At 40.1% G+C, this 13,056-nt stretch overlaps 1 protein-coding gene across 1 annotated transcript; it reads left to right on the top strand.

Annotated features, from left to right (window-relative positions):
- Positions 1–2,504: 2,504 nt before the first annotated feature.
- Positions 2,505–9,891, top strand: LOC137039332 (mucin-2-like). The gene is made up of 9 exons (XM_067414690.1): positions 2,505–2,639; positions 2,742–2,863; positions 4,027–4,599; positions 4,778–4,909; positions 5,063–5,113; positions 6,525–6,647; positions 6,727–6,783; positions 6,898–6,986; positions 9,498–9,891. The coding sequence occupies exons 2-9, from the start codon at positions 2,803–2,805 to the stop codon at positions 9,591–9,593; spliced, it is 1,182 nt and encodes a 393-aa protein (XP_067270791.1). The 5' UTR covers positions 2,505–2,639; positions 2,742–2,802; the 3' UTR covers positions 9,594–9,891.
- The last annotated feature ends 3,165 nt before the right edge of the window (positions 9,892–13,056 follow it).

The raw sequence follows: 13,056 nt of genomic DNA, 5'->3' as shown, positions 1-13,056 counted from the left end.
TCTTTTTTATTCCACAGCTCATAGTTTCACTCCACCGACCACAGACACCACAGCTGCACCAACCACGGATACTTCTACCACTACCACATCAATTACTTCTACAACTGCCACAACACCACCAGCCCTGACGACAATTACAGTGCCACCTACCCCACTAACTACCACGACTGCAATTCCAGTCCTTAAGGCTGCAACATACTCCGCAAGAACAGAGAAAAAAGTTCTCGCTCCCAGGGCTGTGAGAACAAAATTACGTCATTTGTTCTCTCAGCCCTGGTTCGAGAGTTCTCGCAGCTTGTTCTCGACACATCGTCTGAGCAGAACTTTTTTCTTGCGGGTGTCCGAGAACTATTGTGTGATTGGTCAGATATTTAATGTGGGCGGGGTTAATGCGGAGAACGCAGAAGATCGGCACCTGCTTTTCTCATGAAGTATGGAATGTAGGCCTACTGGCTGAATGAACTTTGTTCTTGTTCTTGCCACCTCGAGAAAACAAACAAATTGTTTTGTTCTTGCTGAGTATGTTCCAAGTTTTGCACCAACATGTGAGGCAAAAACATTAAAAAGCAACATATTGCTATAGTAACTGAATTCTGTTATATTGTACATCACATTTCTGTCTTTTAAGAATGTGATTGAACATGAAATTTAATTCCACCTGTAGCGACTCAGGCGAATCAAACACACAATCGCCAGTTACATTTAACAAATATGTTTTGAAAGTTGTGCTTACTAACAGACCTTCCCCCAACACAACAGAGAAAGATTCTTCGTTACCCTGGAAACCATCTGATAAGATGTTTTATGGCCCAAAAGAATTTGGCCACATGAAGTTTCAGACACAAAGAGTTTAAGACACAGAGCTTTTGCCTCAAATTATAGACAAACCATCTATAAATGAACATGCACCCCAGGACATTATATGTAAACACATAACTGTTTTGTAAAATGTTTCTTCTGTATGGTATTTTGCATCTTTTTTATCTTTGTCTTAACAAATTACTAGTTCAGATAACCTCATATATGTCATGTCTCCTATCAAATTAATGCTCACTTCACGACTTACACTTCCATGTATATCACTTATTCAGAAAATGCAGTGTGTGTTTGTTGCATTAATTAGAGTATGAATGGTCAGAGACCCACTGAGTCGAGCTTTGAAACAAAGAGCCATAAAATCTGCTGAGGAATTTCCCGCCTGGAAATCCCAACAATCTCATTGGTTAAGTCTAACCCTGGAGGGTGGGACTACCACCCCAGACCTTAAAAGACCAGTGGAGACAATCTCTCTCTCTTACTCTCTCTCTTTTTCTGAAAGTCTCTTCCGCAATGCTCTCGTCGTCTCTCCCTGGCTGAACCAACACGCCCCCCCCCCCCAAGCAGGGAGGGGCTCCAGACACAGAGCCATGTGCTGTGTGGGACCAGAAACCGAGGCCCACCACACTATGGGGCCAACAGGCCTCAGCTCTTCCAAAAATCTTCTCTTCTACAATCCGATCTTCAACAATCCTTTTCTCCTCGCTTCATCAAATTACTAGCCCCAAGGGCATTCTTCAGAAGGAGAACACGGAGCATCCCTAAAAGCAACCAGCCGCTCCCTCTCGACCTCGGAAAGAACCACCGGACACGCAGGGCATTTGAAATCGGAACATACGCACACACGCGAGAAGCCACAACTAGAGCAAGTATTATCTTCCAAACTCAAACTGCTGTTAAGAGGGTGTGTTATTTTCCCGTTGGGACAAGTTAACTCCGTGAAGGTTGTATTTGATGAACTGAAGGAAAGCTGCTCTATGGCTCCATTCCACCTTTTTGCTCGCCCACTTTAGTTACCACAGTGCGACCTCTATCTATGTACCCACAAGGCCTGGAGTGACCAATGCAATAACCACTACAACGAAAACTCAGGCTGTATTTATTGTGTGTGATTGATTCACTGTGGCAAATCTTATTACATTAACTGATGTGTTTGATGTTTCTTTTATAGATGGAAATTGTGGGAATCCAGATCTGTGCTGCTCTGGAGTTAATGGCTCGTCGCCACTTGAAATGTTTTTGTGACGTTGCTTGTCTGAGATTCCACGACTGCTGCCCTGATTTCAAACCCACCTGCCTAACAGGTATTCAGAAACATTCATACTGAAAACCTGATTCATCTACGCTGAAAATAATCAATGCCTGCATGTCAGCCTCATGCACGTTCAGTAATCAGATTGCGTTGAGTGTTCTAGTGTATAATACAAAAGTATGTGAGAAATCTGATTAAATCTGCACCTCTTTCCTTTTTTATAGTTAATAACAGCACCAACACCACCAAACCGAACACTTTGCCAATAACAGGTATATTCTTAAATCTTTACATCTGAATTGCATGCTAAATATTGCATTTACCTATTTATGGCAACGAATAATAATAATAAAAATTTTATATAAATAAATGAGTTTGATCCTATATAATAATGATTTTAATGAGTGTACTGACGCCTGCACTTCTATAGGAAAGTGTTCAGAGCCGACTCTGTCCTGCAGTGGTGTAAACTACAACTTCAGAATGTTTGGTTGCAACACAGCAAAGTACAGGAAAGAATGTTCTGAACACCATCACTGCCGGGAAATATTTTTGCAACACGTTTAATCAGGTATTTGAAGTGCATCATAAAGCAATCAAGTATTTCAGGATCTCCTTGCATTACCTGATATAAAACGGACTTGGATTTATCTGTCTCTGATATACTCATGAGGAGCGAAGCACAATCCGGAAGACACCGATCACTGGCAGACGTCTGACACACACAGATCCTGATGGCTCCCCGTGTGATTATCATCGGCTGTCTGCTGGCCACAATGAGCTGCTTAACCACAGGTAACATTCACCTCAGATTTTGGTGTATTTTTCATTACCGAATTAAATCCACCTCTGATTACATTCATTTTAATCACTTTGAGAGATTTTGAGATGCACCATCAGGAATTCAGAAAAGGATGGAATAATTACACTGTAGCGTTAAGAAAGATCTAAATGCTCCATATTATCTGATTGTTGATATTAAAGGGGCGGTGAAATGCTGTTTCAGGCATACTGAGCTTTTTACTCTGTTAAAGACTTGGATTCCCATCCTAAACATAGACAAAGTTTCAAAAACTAATGTTGGACGTTTGATAGAGTATTTCTGTGTCAAAAATACTCCTTCCGGTTTCTCACAAGGTTCAGAGAGTTTTTTCGAGTATGGGTCGGCTTGACGTTAAATAGAGCGGAAGGTCCTTGTATGGGCCGTACGGGCTCTTCTCCCGGTAGGGTGCGCGCCCGCGTGACTAGAGCGAGAGAGGAAATGCACGCTCATAAACACTCTCAGCTGAAGATCCAGTCGATCCAGGCGCCGCGCTCCACTTTATTCCTATGGGTGACGTAGAGCGACTTCAACGCTTCAGCACAGCATTCCGGGAAGGCAGCCTATATTTCTTTTATAAATATAATAAAACTAAAGACTTTTCAGAGATATGAAGGATGCAATACTACTCTATAGGTACTCAAGATTGACATGAGATTGACTGAAACTGAGTGTTTCACCCCCCCTTTAAACATTTCTTTTTTCCACAGCTCAAAATATCTCATCTGTTCTGTCCAATTCAAGTAGTAGTAAGTATAGAATATTTAAATGTTATATTACAATGATAAACTTCTCAAACTACTCTGTTATACATTTAAGAATATAATTAGCAAATGTGTGCAATTTAATTCTAAATGTGTAAAATACAAGCACAGAAATATTTCCTCATCTTCATTCCCTTGAGCTCTGTGGCTCCATACTGATCTATTCATTAGTGAGAGATTTAGAAATTTAGCAATTTTACTCTTAGAGATTGAGATGATTCTCTGTTTTAGTTAGTATTCTGTTCCTGACTTGATTGATTTTTCATGCACTGCAGTCAGTCCTATTGTAATCAATATTGTATTTATTCCAAATGCAAGATGATTTTTGAATTTTCAGATACAACAACGTTCATGACATGTCACTTTCTCTATAGCGGTCAACATCACAGCTGCAACCCCTCCAGTCAACTCCACTGCAGCCCCTCCAGTCAACTCCACTGCGAACCCTCCAGTCATCTCCACTGCAAGAACTCCAGTCATCTCCACCACAAGACCTCCAGTCAGCTCCACCGCAAACCCTCAAGTCAGCCCCATCTCAAACCCTCCAGTCATCTCCACTGCAAGACCTCCAGTCAGCTCCACCGTAAACCCTCCAGTCATCTCCACTGCAAGACCTCCAGTCAGCTCCACCGCAAACCCTCCAGTCAGCTCCACCGCAAACCCTCAAGTCAGCCCCATCTCAAACCCTTCAGTCATCTCCACTGCAAGACCTCCAGTAAACTCCACTGTAAACCTTTCATTCAACACCACTGCAAACCCTCCATTCAACTCCACTGCAAGACCTCCATTCAACACCACTGCTAACCCTCCATTCAACACCACTGCAAACCCTCCATTCAACACCACTGCAAACCCTCCATTCAACTCCACTGCAAGACCTCCATTCAACACCACTGCAAACCCTCCATTCAACTCCACTGCAAACCCTCCATTCAACTCAACCAGAGGTAAATAATCTGTGTATGAACGTGTATCAAGTTTTACCTTTACTGTTGTAACCAAAAAAACTGTGAAACCTGAAATCACTGCTATGTGTTTTGGTATTTGTTACTATTCTGTACATCATATTTCTGTCCTTTAAGAATAAGTTTCACTATTGTAATGTTGTAGTTTTTTTTCTGACAGGAAGTTGTGGTAATCCAGATCTGTGCTGCTCTGGAGTTAATGGCTCTTGTCACCGCTTGAACTGTTATTGTGACGTTGCTTGTCTGAGATTCCGCGACTGCTGCCCTGATTTCAAACCCACCTGCCTCACAGGTATTCAGAAACACTCATACTGAAAACCTGATTCATCGACACTGAAAATAATCATTAACAGCCACTTGCACCAGTCACAGTCATCAGATTGTGTTCTACTACATGACTAATGTACTAAATAATGTAAATCTTCATCTCTTTCCCCTTTTATAGTTAATAACAGCTCCAACAGCACCAAACCAAACAACACTTTGACACTGACAGGTATGTTTTACACTTTCCTCTAATTATTCTTTATTCTGAATTCTCTTGATCTTTAAATCCACATTGGATGTCAAATGTTCCAATGATGTCATGGTGGGTTGTAGCGTTTGTAAAGCGTGCAACGAATGAAGTAGAAAACAAAACAGTCTTTAAATAAATCCAAAACAGAAAGCTCAGGAGATCCCTGGGGAAACTGAATAGCAACCATGTTTAACAACCATGTTTAACAACCTTGGAGACTTAACTAGGTAACTTAGGAAACTTGGAACACAGAAACAGTATACATGTGGCATTAGTAATTATTATTTTATAAAAGTAGGATAATGCAGTATACACAGATCAGGCATTACATTAAGACCACCTTCCTAATATTGTGTATATGATATATATTAATACATAACCTAATATTATATATTATATATATTAATACATAACCTAATATTCTGTTGGTCCCCCTTTTGCTGACCCGTTGAGGCATGGACTCCACTAGACCCCTGAAGGTGTGCTGTGGTATCTGGCCCCAATATGTTAGCAGCAGATCCTTTAAGTCTTGTAAATTGCAAGGTGGGGCCTCCATGGATCGGACTTGTTTGTTCAGCACATCCCACCGATGCTCGATTGGATTGAGATCTGGGGAACATGATTCCTCAGACCAGGTGGCCTTATTTTGCTCTGTGGTCCAGTTCTGATGCTCACGTGCCACTGTTGGTGCTTTCGGTGGGGTCAGGGGTCAGCATGGGCACCCTGACTGGTCAGCGGCTATGCCGCCCCATACGTAACAAACTGAGATGCTCTGTGTATTCTGACAGCTTTCTATCAGAACCAGCATTAACTTCTGGAGCAGTTTGAGCTCCAGTAGCTCGTCTGTTTGATCGGACCACACGGGTCAGCCTTCGCTCCCCACGGTCATCAATGAGCCTTGGCCGCCCATGACCCTGTGGCCGGTTCTCCACTGTTCCTTTCTTGGAGCACTTTTGATAGATACTGACCACTGCAGACCGGGAACAGCCCACAAGAGCTGCAGTTTTGGAGATGCTCTGACCCAGTCGTCTAGCCGTCACAATCTGGCCCTTGTCAAACTCGCTCAAATCCTTACACTTGCCCATTTTTCCTGCTTCTAACACATCAACTCTGAGGACAACATGTTCACTTGCTGCCTAATATATCCCACCCACTAACAGGAGCCTTGATGAAGAGATCATCATAATGTTATGCCTGATTGATGTGTGACAACTATAAATTCTTGAAATTTATGCGATTATAAGCAGAAAAGCAGAATCTGCATTTGCAGTCATATTTTCAGTGATGCCCATCTTGATGTCGTTTTTCCACCATATTCAATAACCAGTTTTTGGGAATCAAATAAATATATACATAACATGACTTGAACTGACTAACTGCACTTCTATAGGAACGTGTTCACAGCCGACTCTGTGCTGCAGTGGTGTAAACTACAACTGTTTCAGAGGCTGTTTTTGTGACGAAGCCTGTAAGCAGCTCAATGACTGCTGTCCCGACATCAACAGCACATGCAGTAAGAACTCACACACACACAGATAAATCCTGAATCCTCTCAGATACAACATTCATGACATTTGTCACTTTTTCTATAGTTTTCAATACCACAACTGCAACCCCTCCATTCACCACCACTCCAGCTCCACCCAAAGGTAATTCATCTGCGTATGTGTTTGTGTGTGCATGAACGTCTAGTTTTACCATCACTGTTATAACAGAAGTACAGTAAAACCGATATCATTAATAAGCGTTTTGGTCTTTTGCAGATGTTCTCACATTACTCACTAATCTGGAGGTGGAGGTTTTGGCCGAGGAGTCGTCGACTGAAGAAGAGCGTCAGGCTGCACTGCGTCAGGTGAGAGGAGCGGTTCAGACTGTTCACACACTTACACTACACGAAATCTACTCAAGTGTGCTGCTGATTGTAAAGTACCTCGTTTTAAGCATTTCAAACCAAAGTATGCCATTGTTTTACCTAAATAAAAAGCATTAGCATCAAGCTAAATTCTTCTGACAAATGGCCTTACACATTGATATAACATTGCTTGTATTCGTCTGAATAAGGTCATATACATCTAGGATGACTTGAGGGGGAGTACAATATGCTAATTTTAATTTTTGTGTGAACTATCCCTTTAAGAAGCACATTATTTCATAAATCCTCTTCTTTGGCCTCATGGGATAGTGAAGTGTCCATCAAATGCACACTTCAGAATCTCGCCAGAAGTTACTAGGTAACAGTAGGTGATCCGTGGACTATTCACTACTGTTTTTTGTATACTATATAGTAGAGAAGTAGTCAGCCACCAATTGTGAAATTGTGAAAAGTTGTCCCACTTAAAAAGATGAGAGAGGCCTGTAATTTTAATCATAGGAACACTTTAACTATGAGACAGAATGAGAATAAAAATCCAGAAAAATCACATTGTCTGATTTTTAAAGAAATTATTTGCAAATGATGGTGGAAAAATAAGTATTTGGTCAATAACAAAAGTTCATCTCAATACTTTGTTATACACCCTTTGTTGGCAATGGCAGAGGTCAAACGTTTTCTGTAAGTCGCCACAAGGTTTTTACACGCTGTTGCTGGTAGTTTGGCCGATTCCTCCATGCAGATCTCCTCTAGAGCAGGGATGATTTGGGGCTGCCGCTGGGCAACACGGATTTTCAACTCCCTCCAAAGATTTTCTATGGGGTTGAGATCTGAAGACTGGCTAGGCCACTCCAGGACCTTGAAATGCTTCTTACGAAGCCACTCCTTCGTTTTCCGGGCGGTGTGTTTGGGATGATTGTCATGCTGAAAGACCCAGTCACGTTTTAACTTAAGTCCCCTTGCTGATGGATGGCCCCATTCATTCTTTTCTTTACACGGATCAGTCATCCTGGTCCATTTGTAGAAAAACAGCCCTAAAGCATGATGTTTCCACCCCCATGCTTCACATGTATGGTGCAACTCAGCATTCTTTCTCCTTCAAACATGACAAGTTGTAGCCTGACAAGCCAGACCCACATCAAGATGTTTGGTCTGGAAACTCTCCATTGACAGCTTAATCCGAGGGGCGGATAAACGATTGTCTTTCAAACTCCCTCTGCACGCGATAGGAAACCGCTACATCAACCAGAGCAACGAAGGTGAAGCAGAGCTCCTTGATAGATTAAACATTTGCCCTATCCGGTCTGCAAAACTCAGAACACATCTTCCCTTTTTAAGAATGACTTCAGTGCCGTTCTTTGTCCTTTTCTCAGAGAAAAGCTTAACTCCAAGTCCTCCAGAGGCAGATTAAATTTGCTGCCACTAGGGTGCGTCTAGATTTCTAGGCTAGACAAGTTGAGTTTTCACCAAAAAGTTTGATTGTGGTTTCATCTGATCATATGAAATTCTCCCAAATCTCTTCTGGATCATCCAAATGCTCTCTACCAAACTTCAGACGAGCTCAGTCATGTACTGGCTTAAAGGGTTAGTTCACCCAAAAATGAAAACTATTTCATTAATTACTCACCCTCATGTCGTTGGACACCTGTAAGTCCTTCGCTCATCTTCAGAACACAAATGAAGATATTTTAGTGTAAAGCTGAGAAAGGCTTCAGAAAGGCCTCCATTGGCATTCAGTACATTCCCACTCACAAGACCCATAAAGGCACTAAAGACGTCGTTACAAAGTCCATCTCACTGCAGTGGCTGTACAATCATTTTACAATGCGATGAAAATAGTTATTGTGCGCACAAAAATCAAAATAACGACTTTATCCACCAAGTTATTGACGTGAACTTGACACATGTGCGAGAATATGACACAGCTCCACCGTTCGATTCTTGACCCAGAAGAGGAGGAGCCGCTATCGCGTGAGTTCACGTCCGAGACCTACACGGAAGGCAATAACTTGGCGGGTAAAGTCATTATTTAGATTTTTTTGCGCACAAAAACAATTCTCTTCATTTTTGGGTGAACTAACCCTTTAAGCAGGGGGATCCAGCCTGGTGCAGGTCTACAATTGTGTTTCTGGTGTCCTTTGACAACTCTTTGGTCTTGGCCATAGTGGAGTTTGAGTCTGACTGTTTGAGGTTGTGGACAGGTGTCTTTTATACTGATAATGAGTTCAAACAGGAGCCATTAATACAGGTAACGAGTGTAGGATAGAGAAGCCTCTTAAAGAAGAAGTTACAGGTCTGTGAGAGCCAGAAATCTAGTTTTTTTTAAAAGTTTTTTTTCTCATTTTGTCTCTCAAATGTGCCTATAATGAAAATACAGGCCTCATCTTTTTAAGTGGGAGAACTTGCACAATTGGTGGCTGATTAAATCCTTTTTTGCCCCACTGTATGTGAATTGGGATGCAGCTTTATTGTGCTTTTTTCTCACTTTCTCAGGTTGGCGCCATGCTGGAGAGTTACTTAAGAGCGTATGATACTGACATCTACTCTTTTGAGGTCACGAGAATTAAGCCGGTATCCCCATGTGACTGAGTCAGAAATCAGCAGAGAGGAACAGACATGAATACATCCTCATCACTTTTACTATTTTAATGAGATATGATATGGTGATGGTTCAACTTAAACATTGCATTTGCTAACATAGCCTTTTAATTTTTTGTGCTTTAACATACAAGCATTGTACGTGTTTTATGCAAACTATGGAAAGAATGTGTAAAACATCAGATTTATTATCTGCTCTCCTTCATTGGCACAGAGGGGAAACTGCTGCTGTTTTAACACTGTCTTCATCTAGTTGATTCCTGTATGATGATCATGATTACAAAAAATAAACACCTAATGAGGAAAAATCCTTGTGATTCATAACAATTTAAAACCGAAAAGAAACAAATGAGGTAAAAGATTTGTGACTTAACGTCAATACAAGTGTTACAAATCACCAAAGTGTTATCAATTTACTTTTATGTTCACTAATAAAAATAAATGTGGATGCTGTTGTGTGGGTGTAACACTATCCTGAACACCATCACTGCCTGGAAATAATTTTGTTAAAGACAATCATAAAGCAATCCAGTATCTACTTTCACTACCTGATGAAAACAATTACTTTGGTGGGAGGCTGAATAGACACATGAGGAGTGAAGCACAATCCGGAAGACACCTATCATTGGCAGTCTGACACACACACACACACTGATCCTGATGATGGCTCCCGCTATGATTATCATCGGCTGTCTGCTGGTCACAATGAGCTGCTTAACCACAGGTAATTTTCACCTCAGATGCACTGTTTCTGTGTCCGATTTTTATATAGCGTTAATTACAGACCTGCCAACACGTAGGCTACGCTTTTTGACATAAAAGTACGATTTGTCACCCTAAACTACGCTCAAACCTGGTGACGGCAAACAGAAAAATAAGAGTTCGACCAAACATAATTATGGATATTCCGAACAATGTTCAAAAGTTTGTATATCATTTCAATTTGTGAACGCATACGTTGTGACCTATAGTCTATGGCTGTGACACAATGGAAACACAAATGCGTGATTTGCATTTTCATTTGGATGTTTTCTCCGTGTAGGCTAGTATGTTATAACATGCTATGAGGACCTGCAAAAACAATACATAACGAAATATGCTAATAAATAAAGAAAAACAAATAAATCCACAAAATTCTACATTAATAAATACATAGATAAATAAATACACATATTCCTGCATGAATAAGTGTATAAATAGTAATGAAATGTGCAAGGAGGTAAATAATTGAATAAAACGGATTTGGGGGTTGAAATAAAAAACGTTAAAAGGAAATGCTAAACTAAAAGTCGACTTTTTTCCTTTAACCGTTTATTCATTTTTGGATGTAACGTTAGATCAATCAATGTAACTCCGTGTTTATGCTAATGGGGGGGGTGTCTGTACATATCTATTTTGTCAACAGGCAGCCAATGATCGCCTTCTGATGTTTGATTTGATTCTGACACCCCTCTTGCATCAAGAAAAAATAAATACCAAAAAACTAGGTTTAAAAACAAAAACATTTTTTTAACTTCTCGCACAATTAATAGGCCTATATTTTATTTATGCAAAAATATGTGGATTAATGTGCACATTTTTATTTATTTATGTCGAATTTTGTGGATTTATTAGTTTCTTTCTTTATTTGCATATTTCATTATTTATTGTTTTTGCAGGTTTCGTCCTCCATATATATATATATACGTTATTGTGTTCATAAAGTGTCTAAACACACACACACACTGTTCACAGAGAGAGAAGATAGGCATGTAAAATAAAAATGACATGCCATGTTGAAATTAAATACTCGTGTGTGTGTGTGTGTGTGTGTGTGTGTGTGTGTGTGTGTGTGTGTGTGTGTGTGTGTGTGTGTGTGTGTGTGTGTGTGTGTGTGTGTGTGTGTGTGTGTGTGTGTGTGTGTGTGTGTGGTCGCAATGTCAGAAAGTGTTATCACTCCTTGTTTATAAAATCCGGATGGACCGGACGCTTAGCGCTAACACAACCCCTCTTTATGTTGGATGCGACTAATTTGATATTCTATGAAGAATAAGTGATTAATTTTGCTCTTATTTGTCCTGTCTATTGTCATCTGTTTTCTATAAGTGTGTTTGTATTGGCTTGGCTAATATTTATTCAGCTAATGCTTGCTGTCTACATAGCACTATTACCATAATGACTACAGCCCCATTGACTCGCTGTGCAAATGCATTGATGAAGTCAACAACTGGATGTGCCAAAACTATCTTCAGTTAAACAAAGACAAAACTGAAATCACTACATTTGGAAACAAAGATGAAATTCTCAAGGTGAACGCATATCTTGAGGTGAAAGGCCTGATAACAAAAAATCAAGTCAGGAATCTTGGAGTGATTTTACAGTCTGACCTGAGTTTCAGTAGTCATGTCAAAGCAATAACTAAATCAGCATACTATCATCTGAAAAATATTGCAAGGATTAGATGTTTTGTCTCCAGGCAAGACTTAGAGAAACTCGTTCATGCTTTCATCACCAGTAGGGTGGACTATTGTAATGGCCTTCTCACTGGCCTTCCTAAAAAGACCATTAGACAGCTGCAGCTCATACAGAACGCTGAGCAGAACCAGAAAATATGACCATATCACACCAGTCCTCAGGTCTTTACACTGGCTTCCAGTTACATCTAGGATCGATTTTAAAGTACTATTACTTGTTTATAAATCACTCAATGAGCTGGGACCTCAATACATCGCAGATATGCTGATTAAATACAAACCCAACAGATCACTCAGATCAGCAGGATCAAGTCAGTTAGAAATACCAAGAGTTCACTCAAAGCAAGGAGAGTCTGCCTTTAGCTATTATGCCAGCCGCAGTTGGAACCAGCTTCCTGAACAGATCAGATGTGCTCCAACAGTAGCCACATTCAAATCCAGACTCAAAACACATCTGTTCAGCTGAGCATTTACTGAATGAGCTCTGAGCACTGTACGTCCCTATCTATGCATCATTTTTTTAATTATTTTTATAACTGTTTTAGTTTACCTGTTCTTTTCTTTGGTTATCATCGTTTTATTATTTTTAATTCTCTTTACACGTTTTCTTTTTCTTATGCATTTTTATCCCTTTTTTAAATCCTTTCTATGTAAAGCACTTTGAATTGCCATTGTGTATGAAATGTGCTATATAAATAAACGTGCCTTGCCTTGCCTTACTGTTTACAGTGTGCATTCTGTGCAACGAAATGCAAAGACAGCATGTCACAAATACGCCTATAACCCCTTTTCTGTGGGATTTAGTATTATATTTGAATATGGGAATTAAACAAATATTATTTTATTTTTTTAATTTTATGAAATACAATGTTCCAATGTTTTACTGTTTTCTAAGAGTTTCTTAATTTAGACTAGTCTTTAAAAGTTTAAATGACTCAAATTACTTGAAACTGAATGTGATTCACTCTTAGTTATCAGTTTATATAAGCACATTATGCAAT

Source organism: Pseudorasbora parva, chromosome 13 (assembly GCF_024679245.1).
Source record: "Pseudorasbora parva isolate DD20220531a chromosome 13, ASM2467924v1, whole genome shotgun sequence".
In the NCBI taxonomy this organism is placed as follows: domain Eukaryota; kingdom Metazoa; phylum Chordata; class Actinopteri; order Cypriniformes; family Gobionidae; genus Pseudorasbora; species Pseudorasbora parva.
Note: the sequence above shows the minus strand (reverse complement) of the source record. Positions and strands in the feature narration are given on the sequence as shown.